General features: G+C 42.7%; 1 protein-coding gene across 2 annotated transcripts in view; it reads left to right on the forward strand.

Moving 5' to 3' along the window:
* Window positions 1–19,842, forward strand: part of SYN3 (synapsin III) — a 202,623-nt gene that overhangs the window by 157,917 nt on the left and 24,864 nt on the right. For both annotated transcript variants that reach the window (XM_032689324.1, XM_032689325.1), the window contains exons 8-9: window positions 7,412–7,474; window positions 16,955–17,097. In XM_032689324.1, the coding sequence (XP_032545215.1) occupies window positions 7,412–7,474; window positions 16,955–17,097 (206 nt within the window). The remainder of the gene's footprint in view (window positions 1–7,411; window positions 7,475–16,954; window positions 17,098–19,842) is intronic.

Raw genomic sequence — 19,842 nt, forward strand, 5'->3', positions numbered from 1 at the left:
GAAATGTGGTGTAAATATCTCTGGCTGTAGGCCAAAAAAGCACCCACTATGAATTCAGTCTGAAAAAGGTAGTCAGTGGAAATTATCATCTGGGAATGGTATGACATATGGCTGCATGTGGTAGACCATTTATCTGTGCAACCGAAATGAAACACTAATGTGAGAGCATATAAAGATAGGGCATAATGTGAGATAAGAATTACTCTCCTGCTCAACCCTGTGAGACAGATTGAGGCTATATTAACAGCAGCAAACCATGCAGTTCCAGGCTCATTCTCTGGCAACTCTGGCATGATCCAACTACAGCCATGACATCAAACTCCTCTAGCCTCCAGAGTATCCTGTAGGCATGTCTGCAGACTTATGCTGGTTCCATATTGTGCTTGAGAATTGTTTGGGAGAAGGCTCTTCATCTTGAGCCAGAATATGCCAGAGATTGATCTAAAAATTTAACAGCATAGGCGAACCAGGGCCATTGTCCTTGCTATGTCATTGTTTTATTTACTAGTATAGACATAGCCTGAGATGCCAGCTGCAGGGTGACACTTCCCAAGTCGCTCATTCTTCTTTATGTCCAAAGTCCCTCTTGAAGCATTATCAAGATTATTAGCTGTGCTTTTAAAGAAGAATAAAAATAAAACGGATCTTTCAAAGAAGCCCAACTGTGACTGCCTGCTTCTCTGTACTGCTATTTCTATAGCCTTCAGTGCTGAAGAATGTCAAGAAGGAAGGAGACAGAAATCTATTACCAGCTTTCAGGAGTCCACAGACTACTTCAAATATTCCAGTATCCCATTCCCTGTACCAGGCAGCATCCATGGCTCATTGCTTGTGGCCCTCTTCCTGCCAGCATCTGACATGGTGATGCCAGCCAAGTCCATGCAGGGTCATTGGCAGTTACAACAGCATGAATTTTACAAGACAATTCAGAGCCATTTCTGTGTCAGGAGGATATTTCTCAATTAATGTGCTAATAAGCCCAGGACCTGCTTCTCATTTTACGCTGACATAAGTGCACCACTCTCAAATGTGCTACAGAAGGTTGTGAAATCACAGCTGAGCCCTTGGAGTCATGTGCGAGCCTCCCAGCTTTGTAGTCAGGGTACACGGCTAAACATTGTGTAAAAGTTGGGGGGAAAACTGTATTCACTTCATCCTTTGGTGACAGGAAAGTACCTCCAGCAGAGCGCACAGAGAGATTAGAGACCAGGAATAACAGGGGAATGATGACCCAATTACTCCCATAGTGCCTGTTGCTGAAGGTTGTTTTCCACTGCAAAGTTTAGGGAAGTTTTCTCTCCAAAGAAACCCCATGCTGCTCATTTTGAAAGCAGTGAGAATTCAGAGTTTTCCCAAAAAAAGGGACAGTCAAGCTTGCCAAGCGAAGAGAGATCTGTCGGCCTGCGTCTTGTGAACCTTAGGGATTCTTGGAAGAGCAATGATTTTGAAGACTTCAGCATAAATTCATAAAGCATTTTATTTCCCATCTGTCTCCCTCTTATACATTTTACCATAGCTTAGGTGCTACAGTTTTTCCAAAGGTAACCTATCAAAAGAATATTCATAGAGATTTCTCCACCCCCTTAACAATTAGTGTTCATCATGTCTTCCTTTGCAATGTGTTTACGTGGGGAATGGAATTTTGTAAGTAGAGAAAAATACAGCAAAAGGTACACAGTTCAGGACAAGAGGAAGAGGAAACTCAAGAGTTTCTTATTGTCTTTCACTGAATCTCATAAAATATATTTAGACAGTTTTTCAATATAAGGAGTTGGGAGAACGTATTCACTCTCCTAGCAAACAAGGAAAGCCAAGAGGCTTCCTTAAAGGCACCACTGCAAAATACCAGCTAAGTGAACACCACACATTAAAAAATTAAAGAACTTTTCCATGCAGTCACAACCTTTAAAAAACTTGCCTGTGATATAAGGTGCAGTAATGGGGATTTATTGACCAGGACCGCTAGATGTGTGTGTGAATACAAACATGCATATGTGCATACACATACACTGTATTTTTGGTTTGTTCTTTTTTTGCTGAGCATCTGCTTGCCTGGATATGTTCATATAATTTTCACACTTGAAGCTCCAAACGAATGAGAATAATATCAAATGCTCACACTCTTATTCTCCACTATGGGAACCCAAATACATCCTGTCTCAAATAAAGGAGAAGTTAAGCAACATTAGAGGTGGAATTAATGATGAAATGTTCTGGTTTGTGCTTAACCTTTTTCACTCACTTCCATGACCCATTCTAACCACAGCAAGTGTTAGTAGCCCTGAAACATTGGTTTGTGGTTTGTTTACTCAAGGATGTGGGGATTAAGTGATGCTACTGTTGGGTTTTCTTTTTTTTTTCTTTTGTGTTGTGATTTTTAAAGCAATGATAGAATCAAAGGATACTTTTTTACCATTCTGAAGGATCTTCATCCTTTAAGGCACTGCTGACTTCACTTACTAGCACAAATTGATTTATGCAATATCTCCATCTAGTTACTATGTTCATTGCTATCTGCAGCTCCAGTGCTGAATAAAATGAAGAGCCCATCCATCTGAAGCATCTTAAATCTAAGTTTGCTTTACACACATTCCTTGTTCTCCATTGCTCTCAATGCAGCATTGAGACCCACTTCAAATTAGAATGTTTTGTCTCCCCTAAAACCTTGTAATCATCAGTCTCACTTGTGCCTCTTCTTTATACCACTTCCCAAACTTGCTTGCTGCCTAAAACTTTGGCCTCTGCCTTCACAGTACTTTGCATCAAGTGTGTTAGTTTATTCCCATTTAATGTTGTAAATCTCGGGACTTTAGTAAGATAGTTCCATAAACACAATGACATCGTGTCATGTCATGTCAATATTTTCCTGTAGTTTTGAATCAGCTTGCTTGCTTTCACAGGAAGTTATATGTTCACTGCTCCTCCAACTTAACTGACACCAGGGAAGTGCCATACACATTACTTTCAACATTAGCTCACAAGTGCACGAGCAACATTCCCATCATTCATTAAGTACCCACCCAGAACAGACTTTGTCATCATACAAGGCAGCTAAATAAACAGAAAGATCAGGTTTAGAGTATAAAAGCTTGAAAAATTCATAATATTATTTCTGGGGGAAAGGTGGAGCAAAAATTACAATACCTTGTCCTATGGGGTCTTCTGGCCCAGTTCAAAACCCTAGATGCTATGGGAATACAATATCGATGCCAAGAGACCAGTTTTAATGACTCCGTCTCCCACCTCCCCAGACCCGTCCTAATATTATCCATGATGTAATTGTAGCCAGAACTATTCATTTTAGCATTGATTGGAAGGGGTTTGCAGAAGAAAGAATAGTAGAAACTGAAAGTTCATTGTATACGATGAGATAGATAGATAGTGTGAACTAATGCATAAAACTAAAAACAGCAGATGGAAATCAGGAGACCTTCTGCATTGTTCATGGACTACAGGACAGTACACAAAATCACAGACTTAAGATCAGCATCTGCCTTGAGGGCCTCAGTGAAACTAAAGAGTGGAAAGCATTGTGTTAGATCAGGTTTCACCCATCAGCATGGGTTAGATCAGGTTTCACAGAATCATAGAATGTTAAGGGGTTGGAATGGACCTTAAAGGTCAACTAGTCCCAACCCCCCCTGCCATGGGCAGGGACACCTCCCATTAGACCATGTTGATCAAGGCCTTGTCCAACCTGGCTTTGAACATTGCCTTTCTAAGATTCCTCCCTTCAGATCAATTTAGCTACAACTCTGTTCTACTGCTCCACCAGAAATAAGTGGAGAAAATACTAATAAATGTACAAGAAGTATTGAAAACCTCATTACTTGTTGGAAAGAACGGTCAGAGGGTAAAGTGTCATAGTTTACAGCCATGTGTTTTCAAATAAAGGCTAATGTATACATACCAGCACCCACTTTTACACACCAGTGCCAAAACTGATAAAGCCAAGTGATCTTTGCAGTGACACTACACAAAGAGCAGAGTCCTAAAAATCAGGGGCTAAAATTATATACTTTGGGCCATTAATGTAAGTTGGAAATCACTTCATGACTCTGCCTTCTCTACTACCAAAGATGGTTTTGACAACTTCCTAGTTCGGAATTCAAATTCCTGTTTGACTCTTAACAGGCCTCTACATATACCAAGCTCTAGATACATATGAAAACCTTGGCATCTCAAAGGTTTTGTGTGATAACATTTATAAGATTTTAATTCTAGAGGTTAAATTACACATATGATCTAACACCCTGCATCTGATCACTGAGCTAGCTGCAGCACTATAGTCCCATCCCAAAACCTGCAGGCATCATCTGTAACAATCCTGTCAAGAGTTCATCCACATTTTAAAATCATCAAAATGTTTTTCACTATTTTTCCAGGAGAAAAGAGCCCTTACAACACATAAAAAAGCACAGAGGCACAGACATACTTCTTTGCATGATTTCAGTAAAAACATGGGGTTTTTTATTAAAATGTGGTGCTATCCTGTGATTATAATAATCTTCTTTCACAGGAAATCTATGACTAAGTATGTATAAATACTCTTCTCAGAGTTCTGCCCTTGTGGCTTCGGTCACCTCAGAACTTCTCACCACGTGTGTGTGAAGTCATAGTTGTGTGTATAATACTTCCCTCCTTCGGCTTCCTTATCCATCTAAGTGCTTACCAAGTATGCCAGCTGGCCTTATTAGCAACAAAAATGGGACTTGAGTCCCAGCAAGATTCTAGTGGAAGCTAGAAGTATCCCCATTGACTGCAGTGGAGTTCAGCCCACTTCCACCACTTCAGCAAGGGCTTCCCAGCTCCATTATTGGGTGGTTGTGGACACTGGTCGCTTTAGTCCTGTGGACTATAGAGAGCTTTTGATTACACAACTTCAGCACAGGCTAAGGGCACTCCACTGTCACCAGATAAGTCTGTTATATAATGCAGCTCACTGTATGTGCCATGGCCTCTCATTGATTCTTCCATAAGGCAGGTTCATGTATGTGGAAATTCGGTGGGTTTTCAGTGGCAGAGGCAGATTCTGCCACTCTGAAACCACAGCTTTCCCAGTGAGGCTATCTCATGTTCAGAGTCTGGATCTGTGTCTCACCCCAAGCCCCACACACTATACCTAGGTCAAGCCGTGTGTGACCCCAACACACTCTGGCGCCAGCTGGTCACCCCTACATGGGATGAGACCAAGTATTACTAAGAAAGCTGAGCTCATGTTTCCAAGAAGCAAAGAGAAAGGGAGAAGTTTGAGCTGCACGTTGTCATTGCCGGTGGTATTTTGCAGACTAATAGTAAACTTGGGTTGTTTATTGGATCCCAAACTTTCTTTGCATGTATACAGGAAAACAGATGCTTCCCACTCCCAGGCCTCATGCCCAAGCCAAGCTCCCTCAGCAACACTCGTACACAGGGTACACAAACAGGGCAGTAGAGACATTGCTTCCTGCCTCTGTCTGCTTTGAGCTGGTGATAGAACATTATCTATGCTGCACACTTCTTTGGCCTCCTTGCCAGGGTATCAGGCGGGCTCACAGCATACAGTTTGTTTTTCCTGTGCAGTAGGAACAGCTACTGCCTCTGCTCACAAACAGGGAACAGAGGCCAGGGCTTGCAAACGCTCAAACAGGTGGCATGGGGTATGGATGAGAGAGCTGGGAAGCGAGCCACGTCTCCCAAAGCCTGAGCAGGTGTGTGCCCTAACTACTAGGTTACCTTTCATCTTTCAGCATTAAAGGCCTGGCATGGTCCACCCCTAGACCTATCTTCACTAAGCCTCAGGTGCAGTCCTTCATTTGATTCATTTATGCCAGCAGCAAATTAAGTTTCAGGCTCTTACAATGAATTAGAGAGGTGAAGGGAAAATAGAGCACAAACTCATGTGCCTGGACATATGCTTAACTATTTGGCTTCAGGATGGCCATCTATCAGTCTCTTGCCTCTTCTTCTGAAGCAGTGGTGCCGGTCCCTTCCTGTAACAGGACTGTGATTTATTGCAGCTGTGTGCCCTTCTGTGGTCTGGAGACAATCCTTCAGCTTTCTGCCTGAAGTCCTCACAAGTGACACAGGCTACTTGAGAACGTGATGCACTCACTGTTCCCCTCTCCTGTGACATTTCTTTATATAAGCAGCTGAATAGCAAAACATATCAGTGTTCATTACTAATTTTGTTATTTATAGTGATCTGCCACAGATGGAGACGGCAGCACCATTCTATCTTTAGGGCGTAGTGCCTCCCTGTCCATACAGACAATTGGTAATTAGCACAAGAACAATTTGTTTACCTTTTCTCAAACTTCAATAAATAGGAGACCCACTTGTCCGCCAAAATTCAACTCCCTCCCTTTGCCAGACCTCCAGGTTAACTGCTTAATGCATAGATCTCATCGCTTCAGGCATTTAAGTAAAGACAAAAGTGTCTTTAAAGGAAATTAAATATGTAATAAAAAATAACTGGTTATGTACTGAACAAAGAGCATTTCAATCACAAGAATCATGAGCACAGGTCAAGATGAACATCACAGGGACACCAAGCAGAGGTGTAGAAATGGACTAACCAGTACATAAGGGGGATGTAGTGTATCTATTCTCGTTACTCCTGACATGTGCACTTCCTACCAGAACAGCCTCACAGCTCTGAGCCAATCACTCCAAGCGAATCCTTGCATGAACATGAAACTGGGGAAGAGAAGGCACAGGGAATACTCACAGTTCTTCAAGTAAAATCCCACATGTGCTCTAAGATGCACTTGCATGACTTGGGTGGTAGGACCCTGCCCAGTGTAAAGACCACACAAGCCAGGGAGAAGATATGACTTTTTTTTTTTAAATTGCTGATTCCAACCCCTTTGTTTTCTTCTATTCACTATACCCACCCCTGAAGTAAGGGAAGAGAGGAGGAAGCTTTATGACAGATGGACTTCGTGAGTTTCACCTAAGGATTGGCCCCAGTTCACTCCTTCCTTATACCCCCCACCTCCCCTCTGACAGGAGGGGGACATTCACTATTAAGGCCAAAGCAGTCTGTGTGGTAAAGAACAAAGAAACCGTGTCTTTCTCACAATTCAGATGTTTTCAGCATCTGAAAGTGTCCAGTTACTCAAGCTTGCAAGTGGGACTGTGTTTTACAGGCCTATGAGAGTACACATGTCCATACGTACAGGGTGAGAAAACTGCTATCACACAGTAGAAGATCTGAGGAATTCTGCCTGGCTTCTATTTCCAGTCATGTGGAACCCAGTAAAGAGGCATTTGCTTATTGTCCTACTACCTAGACAAACTTTATTTGGCCTTTTTATTTTCCTATCAGCATCCAGGAAGGGGATAAAAGCTACTAAATAGAAGAAAATTATTTAAAGCACCATGGCTGGAAAGAAATTACTGATGAAGAGCTTATTCTTTTGTCTTTCAGCTCACAACTCCAAATTTCCCTGTAGTGGTCAAGCTAGGACATGCTCATGCTGGAATGGGGAAGGTAAGTAAAAGAAAAAATATATATCACTTCGGAAACGAATACATATGTGGCACAACCTTCCTGCGATCATACATGGCATGTGGCCAGCCAGCAAAGGGGTTAAACCTCCCCACAGCCTATCTGGGTCGCACTGGCCGTTCCTGTGGGAGAAAAGGCCTTTTTCTGCTGTCACGCACTCGGAGACAGGCCGTGGTATTGGGTTGGAGGCTGTCTGGGGTGTGGGAAGGGGGGTTGTGAAGAGTGGGGGAAAAGCTGGCTCAGCTGAAGTCATTAGGCTTGTCTATTATATGTTTTCTCCTCTTCTGAAAGTGGTAATGTTGTTTATTCAAGCACCTGTAATGTGCAGCTACACCCCATAGCTCTCACAATGAGAAGCAGTGGCGCTGGGCTTCTGGAGTGCATTATGATGACCTTATTCAAGAAACGGGAGCCCTTCAAGTTATTTTTCTTCCTCCTTGCAAGGAAGAACAAGACCTTACAAAGCAGAGTGGCTGGTTGCCTGCCAAAGAATCCTGAAAAATAGTTCACTACCCAGAAGGACCTGTTTGTTTTTCCCAGGCTCTCTGGGATCTTTATTTCCCCAGTGAATTAACAGGCCCTGTTTCTTGGGGTGACTGAGCTCCCCTCTCAGTAAGGCATCGCCAGCACATTCCTGCTACACTTTAGTCTCCTCTTACTTGAACATATCTTTTAAAAGGGCATTCCCTATCTGTCTAAAACTTGATTTGTTCAGAAGTAGGAAATTCTGATGTATCATCTCTGAATCCAATGCGTGGTAGATGAATTTCATAACTGATACGCCTGTCACAGTGCTTCCCTAGAGCAGACAGACCTTCTCCTGGCCTGAAAATTATATATACTTACACTGAACTTAAACTTGGTACAGCCTGTTTGCTTGTGCTCTGGAAACAGAAGCCCTTTCTGGCTTGCTGGATTGCACATGGAAGCTCTCATAATCTTTCTTGCTTTAGTTGTAATGTTCCCCTGCCCAGATGGCAGCTGCCAGAGAGGAAGTGGGCACAGATCCCTGTGCCAGTGGTAGGGTTGGCTTTCAGCATCAAGGAACAAACATTTAAAATAAGCAGGAAATGTTGGTTAAAATGTTGGTGCTACGTATGTTAAGCAGGCAAAGGGATCATTGAATCAGAGTGCATGCAGACAGCCCAGAGGTGCTTGTAGAGAGCCACTAACATGTCCCTAGGATGGATTTCATTAGCAAAATCCAACCAGGAAAAACCAGGAGGAAGAAACCTCTCCCTCTCTCTTGAGACCCCACAAGCCTGGATCTCTCTGACTGCTCTGCCATTTCACCTGTAATGTGGAGAGAGCTTCATGTCTCATGCACCAAGGACCCTCAGTGGCTACAGAAATGAGGGCAGAATCAGAGATAAGTACCCTAATCTTAACAACGCTTCCAGACAAAGCTCTCAGCGGAACATTTAGCTATTGTCTTCTGCACCACACACCAGATCTTCTTCCACATCTCACTTTCTCTCGCATTTTATTCTTTAATGATGTGGATTTTTGCTGTCACAAGTTACGGAGGAAGAGAGTTTCTATTCAAATTCCAGGTACAATTGTATTCAGCAGTACAAGGGGGGTACGTAGGAAGTCATTCCAGATGAAGATAGGCTAACAGCCAGCATCTTAGAAGAAAGAATTGGTCTGAGGCCAAGTTTACTTTAGTCCATTATGAAATTAGTGACTACTAGCGAGGCCTGGATGTGAATTTGGGCACAGAGTTTCAACACTGCTCTGTTCAGTAGATGGGGAAGTTACAGGAAGCAAGAGTTGTTGACCTTACAGTTTTAGTTTGGGCCCTTCTCCAGCCACAAGCAGCCTGAAGGAAAGTTGGGATGAATTAAATTTTCTTGAAGTCCCACTGCATTTCATTACACAGAGCAAAAAGAGAAGAGAGAAAGAGAAAATAAAATAAAGAATAAGTCAGTTGGTTTAAAAGACGAGTAACAAGAATTTGTTTGATGTTGTTTTTAAAACAATAGGGTTCAAGCCCAAGTGGAACGGACAAAAGAAAACCACAGAAAACATCATGAGAAATACAGAGAAGCAGAACTATGGGTATACTAGAAAAGCAACACCTATAGGTTAAAAAAAAAAATCAAACCTACAATCAAGTAATTCAGAAGAGGAAAGTTTCCGGGAGACATTATTGTGGTTTTAACCATCACAATGTAAAAGCAATAATCAGTGATGATAAGGAGATTACAGAGAGCTAAAGGATTCCTTTGCATTGGTCTTCAGAAGTAGAGATGATAGCAGGAAATATCAGATCTTTAGCTGTAAAACATACGTAATATGAAAAGAGAGAGGTTTGCACTTGATTTGATGGATGTAACAAAGTAAATGTTAATACAGCACCTGAATCAGGTCATCTTTTGTATTAAAGCAGTGACTGGAGAAACAAAGGATAAAATAACCAACCTATTAGCCAAAGTACACATGTGAGTATTAAAAATAGTACTTACTGCAACAAATGTTGCCAAGATAGCGAGCCATGTATTTGTACCTGCAATGAGTGGTTCAAAGGATGTGAGCATTCAGATTACAATCTCATTACCAACAGAAATTGTCAAGGAAGTACTTACATTTTTTATGTTATTAATGATAAAATCACATGTAATGGGAGGCGCCAAGACCTAGAAGAATGAGCAAAGATGGGAAGTCCAAGCACTGTTATTCTTTATTTGTACTGAGGTAGTGGCCAGGAGCCAGAAAAATTCTGGACGCAGAAAATGCCTCTTCCCCAAAGAGCTCCTCCATCGGCTTGCAGGGAGATTGGTGTCATTTCACAGTTTTTCTTCGGTTTCTCTGTGTTACAGACCAGAGGGATTATAATGATTACCTGATACTTACTGCTAATTCACATTCATAAGGCTCTTGGCAGTATAAGAAGGGCTGAGTGTTTATTATTTTGCAATAATTGCTAGAAAGAGCATAATTATAATAGACTTTCATTTTCACATATTGTTTGTTTTCGTATAATTTTCACAAAATTCACTCACCACATTTTTTTAGTCAGAGGGTCGAACAAAGAATCCTCAAAGCTAAAATGAAAAATAACGATGTTAGGATTTGTACAAAACAGGTTCTATTGACTGCCTTCCCCTTAAGGGTGGGTCATCACAACTGTCTTTAGCTTGAAAGAGAAATAGTTAGTATTCAAGGTCAGAACCAGAAGGGGTAACAGTATACCCTCAGTGAAAGAAATGCTCTTGCCAAGTGATGTGTGCGTGTGAGGTGCCTGTGGAGATGAAGAAAACAAATTTGCAATAAAAGGCATCTTTTGAAATTTCCATTGAGAAATGCAGAAACAACAGCCTCTCTATTGACTTGAACAGAGACACCAGTAATAGCCTTTACCCAGAGACAGACAATCTTCTAATCTAAAAACAGAACATATGCCCCTTAGCCCCTCCCATGATCATCATTATCCTCCTTCCAAAATTTGGGGTCACTTCATATTTCAGTGGCACTGGAAGCTCATAACAAGTGCTCTCTGTGTTGCTGGTCCTATCCAGTATCGATACACATAAAATATCTGCAGAAATACTGCTTAGACAACAGCTTAAAATGGAGTTGGCAGAGAAGGACCTTTCTCATGTACTTAAGTTGCTCAGATTCATGGGATCAACAGTACTCAAGCAATCTTCCAGGGAAGCCATGAATGGACACTGAGAGGAGATATCCTTCCTTGTGCAGAACAGAACTGTTGCTTACCCGGCAGTTCCTTAGAGGTCAAGGCAGTTTTAAGCGTTGTGCCATTTGAGCCTACCCACCCCAGAAGTGATTGAGGTTCTCTGTTGTATAGGGTGAGCACTGCAGTGAGAAAGGAATAACACTTCTTCCCAGCTCTGGACCTCATCATGCCAGAGCCCACGGAAAAGAATAAAGCTCTGAGTGTGTTATTATCTGCCATTTGTGTGCTAACATGACCCTAAAGTGCCCTAGGAACAGAGCCCAGCACTGCAAATGCACTCAAAGAGCCCCTTCACCTCTTCCTGATCAGATCATGAGAAGGAAACCACTGCCAGATCTGCAAAGAGAGGAAAAACAGTATCTGTTCATGTGATTTGATATATATTTATATTAGTCTAATCTTTTTTTTTTTTGCTAGACTTCTTTATTTTTAGACATCTCTAATTAGGTCAGCTTAAGAGTCACCTCGTGTCCCATCCTGCCCCATAATTATGAAAATACCTTCCCAGTACAAATCCTGGCTCAGATAAATTTATTACATTGTAGAAGAAAAACTTGTTGTTCATAATAATATGGTCAGAGTTATTTTCTCTCTTACTGGATGGGAAAGACTTCTCTGCTTCTTTTTTTTCCATGGTATAAATATAGCACAAACTAAACAGAGCCACTCTGTAATGTAAAAATACTGCAAGGTTTTTATCAGGAAGGACAGCTCGTCACCTTGTCTCTCTCGGGACTGGAAATAGAATGTTCCAAAAGCGAGAGCTTTGAAAATCCAGTGTGCTAAAGAGGAAAGGAAGGGGAAAGGGCTGCCTCGGTTTGTCAAGGAACAAATATTTTCTTTTACAGGGGACAAATAATGACTTGACATGTAACATTCATTCACAACAGAGCAGCCCAATCACTGCATTCCCACTGACTCATGAGTGAGGAGGTTCCAACTGTCTTGAAAATAGCAAAAACATCCCCATTTCTTGCACATCAGTCTGAAAGGTTTTGCTGGACACAGAAAACAGTGACTGATCCAAGGCACTGGGCACCAAAGCTGCCAAGACCTGGCCTCTTTACTAGGAAGGTTTAATGCATTAAAGGCATCATCTTTAATGTGTGGGGGAATTTCAGTTTGAGGATAATAAGGAAATGCAGACTCCATTGTGTCTTTATAATTTTGAGGTGGGTCAAAGTTAGGCTTAAACTGTGCATCAGTTGGATTAGGTATTTTCTGAGAACTGGAGTGTAATCTGGGGTAAAGAAGAAACTCAGAAAACCCTCTGTGCAGAACCATTCCTGAAGACCCACTATCCCAAAATGGTAAAGTAAATACAGAAAGGCTGAGCGCAGGTTGAGATGGACAAAAAATCACAATCTTTGTGTGGCTGCACCAGTTCCTCTGGAGGAAAACACTCAAAGAGTGCATTTTCACAAGCCAACCAAGGATCAGTTGCACACCACATTGCCAAGCTCAGCCTTGGACACTTAACCTTCCAGCTGAACCTCTCTCTAACCTCAGTTTGGACACAGAAAGTGCTTCTGCAAGTCATCTCCGAAGTGGTGTGTGTTTAACCTGTAAGGCAGAGTTAACCTGTAAGGCAGAGTTAACACTGGCTGATGCTCAGGGAGACAAGGGCAGCCCTTGCAGATTTTAGTGCTTAAGATAACTATGGCACTTGGGCTAACTGACTATTTTTTCACATGGCCACATAACTAATGAAAACAAAAGGGGACTGTGAAGGAATACTTTGCAGTGCCTAGGCTTAAGATGAGAGAGAAGTGCTGTACCCTTGGAACCCTGGTGTCCAGAAACATCTGGGATGTAGAAGATGCAGTAGATTAGGGAACCTTGGGATAGGGGAAGCAGAAGTTTCTACCCACATCCCTCCCTGAAGGAACCTGTGCTCACTCAGATCTCAGGTGTGGCTCAGACAGTCCAGGAAATATCCATGGTGCGTTTTTACCACATACGAAATCCTGCCTTGCAGAAAGGCCTCAAAAGAAGGTCTGATGTTTCCTCCTGACCTATGCTTGGACTGCTCTCCAGCCAAAGGCAGAAAGGTCAGTGTTTCTTGGGCAGGCTGAGGATGGGAACAGGCACCAGCAGGTCATGTAGTATCAGCTTCCAAGATGCCACCACGGGGCAAAGGGATGATCACCTCTATGTGAGCTTGTCCCCAAAGATCCAGCCAGAGTCCCCTTTGCAACGCAGCAACAGGAAACATGCTAGGGTTTGGCCAGTGCCTGGGTTAGAGAAGAGAGCCAGAAGGGAAGCAGGAACCATCCCAGGGAGCTTTCTTACTCAGAAAAGGCATTTGTCAACACACTGGCCCAAACTCTTCACAACAGGTCACTAAAACACTACAGCAAACAGCAACTTATGGCTCCAGAATGAGTCTATTGCTGCTCAAACAGCCAGCACAGCTAAGCAAACAGGCTGCCAGGGCAGAGGCTGTGTTTGCACTTACTGTTTGCACTCCTCTATGCAGCTAATGGGATATAGCATTTATCCTAAGAAGATTGCAAAGTAAAAGAGAGAGAGAGAGAGAGAGAGAGAGAGAGAGAGAGAAATGCCTTCGTGCTGATCTCTTTCCAACTTTTTTTATCAGTTTCATGTATTGGCCAACCTGCCATTTTAGAAGACAGATTTGTCTCTTATTAGCTAAATTGGTAACTTTGCTCTGGAATGATTTTGAATAGCCTCTTCTTAAATAATACCCTCTGGTGTCACACTGTGTACACACTGGCTTTGGTTATGTCTGAGATTTTTTCTCCTGTTAAGAGAATGGATATTTTATTGACATCTAAAAGGGTTACAAGGCAGGAGGAAATGAATTATACAAAATTTAAAAGTAGAAAGCTAATAAAATGGTGGACTTGATAGATAAGGCAAGAAAATAAATCTAATTTGACTGTAACTTGAGTGCTTCCTGTTTATGAAGTAATAACCGTACCCTGGACTAAACCAGCGTTAACCCAGGACACGGCTGTTATTTTGTCAAATTTGGCTGGCTCTAACAATTAACAAATGGTGGCTCAGATTTCAGCTTTGGTGTGGTGATTATTTTGATGCCTGGTGGGAAATAAGACTGTATCTCCTAAAAGGGGACCACTGTGAGTTTCTTTCTCTGAAAAGTCCATGGGAAGTGCACTGGCACAGGCCAGGGAAGATGTCAGAGCTGTTTCCTGAGGACTGTGCAGCAGTATAGTACTGTGGGAGTGATCTTCTTTGTTTTTAATTTCTTATTTTGTGTCCTTGTGAGTCCCCCCCTCTTTGTTAACCCAGCCAAAAATCCTCAGGCCCATTCAAGAAAACACTTTCAAGTGCTTTTCCTCTCTCCCCATGAGGAAAGGGTGATGGAGAGAAGGAAGAAATGGACCCTTCCTTTCTTTAGCTACTGTATTTTTGAGGAAAAATTCCATTTAACAAGATGAGCTCCTTTCTAGAAATAACAATATCATCTAATTCCAGTTTGGAGAGGGAAGCTGCATCCCTTCCTCTGCCTCTGGGACAAATGTTCCTGGGCTGAGGATGTAAACATTTCAGTTGAGGCCCAAAGACATCTGTTGCACAAGCATAACACTTTGTTTTAGATCCCAAAAGTGTCCTTGTTCCAAGTAGGTCATTATATAATGGCTTTTGTATTTTCTCATTGCCAAAAGGGTCTGGGAGAATATGTTGTAACACCATATCAGTGCCTCCTGCCCATGCAGTCCCTCCTGCAATCATCTCATCTGGGTGGGACTTCTGCTTGATGTCATTCAGCCCAGGGCAGCTCTTATCTGTGCTACAAAAATACCCAGCTCCAACACAGCCTGCATTGTTCCCCCTGGTATTTTGCAAGCCCAGGCTGTGGGTTCCCTCTCCGTTCTTCCCACTGCCTCTGGGGCATTCCTGCCACCTCATCCTGCCCTACCACACCACCAACATCCCCACTCAGATAGAGAAGGCAACACAGCCTAGAGCAAGGCTGCTCGTTCTGGATGCCTTGTGATGGTTGCTTTTACATATCCCCTTTGTGTTTGGTGGTGGGGTTTTTTTTGGTACCCTCCCACCCTACAGATGAGTGTCATATTCCTCTGCTCCTTTCCTAGGCAGTTCCTGAATAGTGAGAGCACAGCCCTCACCACAGCAAGAGGGAAGAGGACTCAGGGTATTGCAGTTAGCATAAGGAGAAGCAAAGACCAGGTCTTTTTTTTATTCAGGTATCTAGAAATGGTTACGGGTCAAACTAGTTGTACTTTTCACCTTCCCCAAAACTGTTCAGTTTTTAAGACTTTTTCTGCACCAGGATGTGGCTGAATCCTTGGCCTATGTGTAAGCTGGCATTCACAAAACTGTCTAAACAGAGTAAAACAGGTTAGCAACAGGCTTGTCCTCTGTTCTCTGGTGAAGATGGCTCCTGCCCTCTCATGGTTGAAGGCAGATATGTAAAATCACTTGTTTGTTCTTTGCGAAGAAACACCAAATACCATTGCACGTGTTTCCTTCAGCTGGCTCCACACAGTCTGGCATCACCCTCCTTTAACACACACTGACACAACTGGGAAACTCTTCTAGGGCAGAGACTGATCCATTGTCATGAGTGAATGGACACTTAGCAAAGCAGGGTTGCAGTCCCCAGCTGTGATCTCAAAGCATTACCAAAATACAAAGTATAGGTAATAATGTAAAGAAAGTCACTCATTGCTAACCCTTTTTTACCCCGTCTTGGTCTTTTTCCAAAAATTATTCCATCCTTTCTGCATCTGTCCAGCCCTAAGAAGCAAGAACTTGCATAGGTTTTGCTGATGCACCAAACAAATTTTTGCCAATACACTAAAGTCCAGGGTTAAAGATATGAGTGAGGTGAAGTTATCCATTATGTTTTTGTTACCTGCTTGTTCAGTTTTGCTTTCCCAAATCAATGAGCTTCTGTAGAGATTTGATCATATAATTAGAATTTCTACTGTTTTGGTCCTTCTTCCTTCCCTTTTTTTGTTTTTGGTTTGTTTTTTTTATTATTTTTTTGGGGTAAGATAGAGAGCATTTCTCATAACTGAATACAGGTCTGTGAAAAGCCATCTTCTCGGAAAAACTCCAGCTCATAGGCAACTACCCTCTCATTTCCAAGTCTGAATCAAGTCTAGCATCCAACCAGCTGTCCCACACACATGCCCATGGCCTCACACTCACACAAATCTCCCCAAGTGTCACAAGCTCTCCCAGAGACATCCTTTTCCTTCAGAGCTTGTGTCCAGTTTGGAGACCTGCACCACTTCTTAAAGAAAGCCTAGAGAGGGATAATGTGAAATGCCAGGGACCTGGTGCCTCGGGCTGGCAGACAATCAGCTTTCATGTTGATTTCCTGGCATTGATTTCTATTTCCTGACCACCTAAAATACTCCATTTTCATCCATCCCAACATGGGAAATAGCAGTTTCAACGTTTGAATGAAGTAATGCCCCTAAAGAGATCAAATATTTTTCTGAAGCAACATGGAAGCAATGTGCATTAGCAAGAGCCATTTGAGTAAAGCTCTAGCTGCCTCCCTGGTGCCAGGTTTACCAGGGCTGGTACATGAGGAAGGAGAATGGGATTGATATGTTCTGGGTTTGGTTGGCCTGGGGAACTTCTCTCTTTAAATCACAGAGTCCCTGCTCTGTCCTCAGCTCTGTCTGTGTGGGGTTAAGCTGACATTGTGCTATTCAGGTGTGGAGATGACTTCTGCTCACAAAGTATTCCTTTTCTTTTTGCTCTTGTCTCTTTTTCACTGGATTTTGATAATCAAGGTCAAAGTTGAGAACCAGCACGACTTCCGGGACATGGCCAGCATAGTAGCCATGGCAAAAACCTATGCCACCACCGAGCCATTCATTGACTCCAAGTATGACATCCGAATCCAGAAAATTGGCAGCAACTACAAGGCTTACATGTGAGTGCATGGCTGTACCAGAGTGAGACGGGGAGGAGACAGCACTGTGGATGTGGCTGAGTCAGTGTCTGCTCTGGGCAGGAGTAGGAAGCTGACTTAACGTCCTTGAAGAATAGCCCTGCTGTTCTCTTCCCACCTCTAAACCCAGATTCCTCATCCTCCGATCATCTTCTCCCTTACTCACCATCAGCTCATTGTATCTGGAATGTAATTCTCTGTCTACCTGTTTCTAAGACTCAGTTAGTTCCCCATACAATGACTGTGTTCTGCCATTACCTCTCCATCCTGTTGTTGAAGGGCTCCTCTTTCCCAGCAAAATCCTCCAGCTCCAAATACCCTCTAGCGGGACTTAAAACCACCCTCTTCCCACTTGGAGGGGAGGGAATAAAAAAGATTTAACCAGCTGCAACTCATGGAGTCCTACAGTGTCCAACCCATAGCAACACCCCACCCTCTGCCCAGTTGGAGATCAGAGTCCCACAATCACATGAGGACCCGAGGAGCTCACAGCACTGGGTACGAATGGCCTCAGATGGGCTAGCATGTGGAGTTTATTTGGGAGTGTTGCATGTATGCTCCTTGAGGCATGCAAAGGAGGGAAAGGAGGTGAGACATTTCTGTGGGTGCCCCAAAGCTCCTCCCTGCCCTGCAGGGTAGTGAGGTGGGTGGCAGGAAGGCAATCCTCAATGCTGGTATGCTTGAAAGTATTAAAAAGCATTCAACCAAACGTCAGTAGTCGCCAAGCTGAATTAGAGATATAACCACATGAGTCAGTAAGACACCTGTTTCTTCTTACTGCAAACCAGTAGATGAGAAAAGCAACATAGCACAGCTTCTCCAGAAGCTCCTTATCCAGCCACAAAATTCTGGACAAGTAGTCATCTCCAGCAATACATTCTTCAGGTTGCCAGATAAATTGCATATGTTACCTAACACCCACCACATTGTGAATTTTGGGTCCATGTTTGCAAACCTCCAGGCCATACTTCTGCTGAAATGTAGTTAAACAAGATCATCAAATGTACATAATCACATATTTTTCAGCTATAACTGCCTAAGATTCCCAATTGGATTCCTAGCACAGAGGTATTTAAGAAAACTAGATAATGACTGAGTCACATTCTTCATGGGAAGGACTTGTGGGACACTTGCCTACATCATGTGATCTCAATGAGAGAAAATTTATTTTTAATCTGATCAGGTCAACAATAGCACAGTTGCCTAATATTACATTAACATCTCAGGGAGTCCAGTTCAAATTGGCCAGAGGAAAGAAGGTTTAAAATATCAATTAAAATTCCCTATTCCTGCCAACACACCCGGCCTTGGCTCCAGAGCCTGCTCCCCAACTGCCTCTAACTGAAACAAAGGCCCAGTTAGCCTGACCATATTCTCTCCTCACTTATTATTCACTCATCATGCACTCCTTCATACAGGGATCAGAAATAATACCAGATGATTGAGGAAAGAAAGCAGTCACACTAAGAGCTAATCCCACTTGGGAGTATAGCTGTGCAAACAATTGTTTGCTAAAGGGAAAATATTTTCATATGAAAACAGTCATGAACAGAAAACACCTTAATGAGAAATGAAGCTTATTAGCAAAGAAAGCAAACAGCAAAATTCATCCAGTGACTTGTTAACCCAGAATGTTGACTTGCATTGAGAGAGCTGTTTATGGATGTGAGCTTGGGAGAGGGGTACAGTCAGTCCCATCAGGGACTGTTCCTTCTATCCCAGCATCAGACAAAATAGAAGGTTGTTTCTATGGTATAAATAAGTCCATACTATGTCCAAGGACAGAGGTGAAAGCACCCAAAATACCAGAGCTCTCACTGGTGTCCCAAATAGAAGACTCAAAATCATTAGTCATGCTAGCAAATCTCAGCCTTAAAGGCAATTCCAGGATCTGCAGTAGCGTCATACTAAGTTACTTTCTTTGATCTGTGAGCCATGGAATCTATCCAGTATTTTGATACCTTCACCCACACATATAGACTTTAAAAGCCCCTTTCCTTCTGAGAAAAGACTGTACTGAAATTCTCCAGAATATGTTTACTTTTGCACCAAGCATCTGCCAGAGGGAGGATGCTGCAGGGTGACTCATGCATTCCTCCTGCCCCAGATGTCCAATGCACTTCCTTCCAGCCCATGACCCAAGGCTTCAGTTCAGTTTCCCATTGACTTCAGTACAGTGACTCCAGATTTACACTGCTAACAAACACCTACTTAGTCCATGCCTTGGGCCAGTCTCAAAACAGCAGATAAGCAGCATGTGATACATGTCTAAAATTCCACCAAATGTATTTGACTGCCATCATAATACGGGTGAAGAGAAAACATGAATATGGCTCACGTTGCAGGGGAAACTGGAGCAGAAATTATACTTCCACTCTCACCCGAACTGGGGAAAAACAGGGGGTCATTTCCAGTTAAGATTCATGTAAATGTTGTTCACTTTGAATTAAGCCAGCAGCTGCTGACTTGAAGGCATGGGATAATCCTGCCACCAGCTCTTAGTAAAAGGGTAACACCCTTCCTTTCTAGCTTCATGAGTGTGACTTCTGACCTTGTCACCTCCAATTCAGTTCAGTGTGCTCTGCAGGAGATACCACATCAACTGTGTCTAAACTGGAGCTACTTATAGACTGAAATGGCCCAGTTTAGAGATGGTGAGTATAGGACACCAACAGCTCTTGATCTGCTAGTTTATCCACTTATCCTAAACAATGCTGAAGGTGTCTT

This window comes from Chiroxiphia lanceolata, chromosome 5 (assembly GCF_009829145.1).
Source record: "Chiroxiphia lanceolata isolate bChiLan1 chromosome 5, bChiLan1.pri, whole genome shotgun sequence".
NCBI classification, from domain to species: domain Eukaryota; kingdom Metazoa; phylum Chordata; class Aves; order Passeriformes; family Pipridae; genus Chiroxiphia; species Chiroxiphia lanceolata.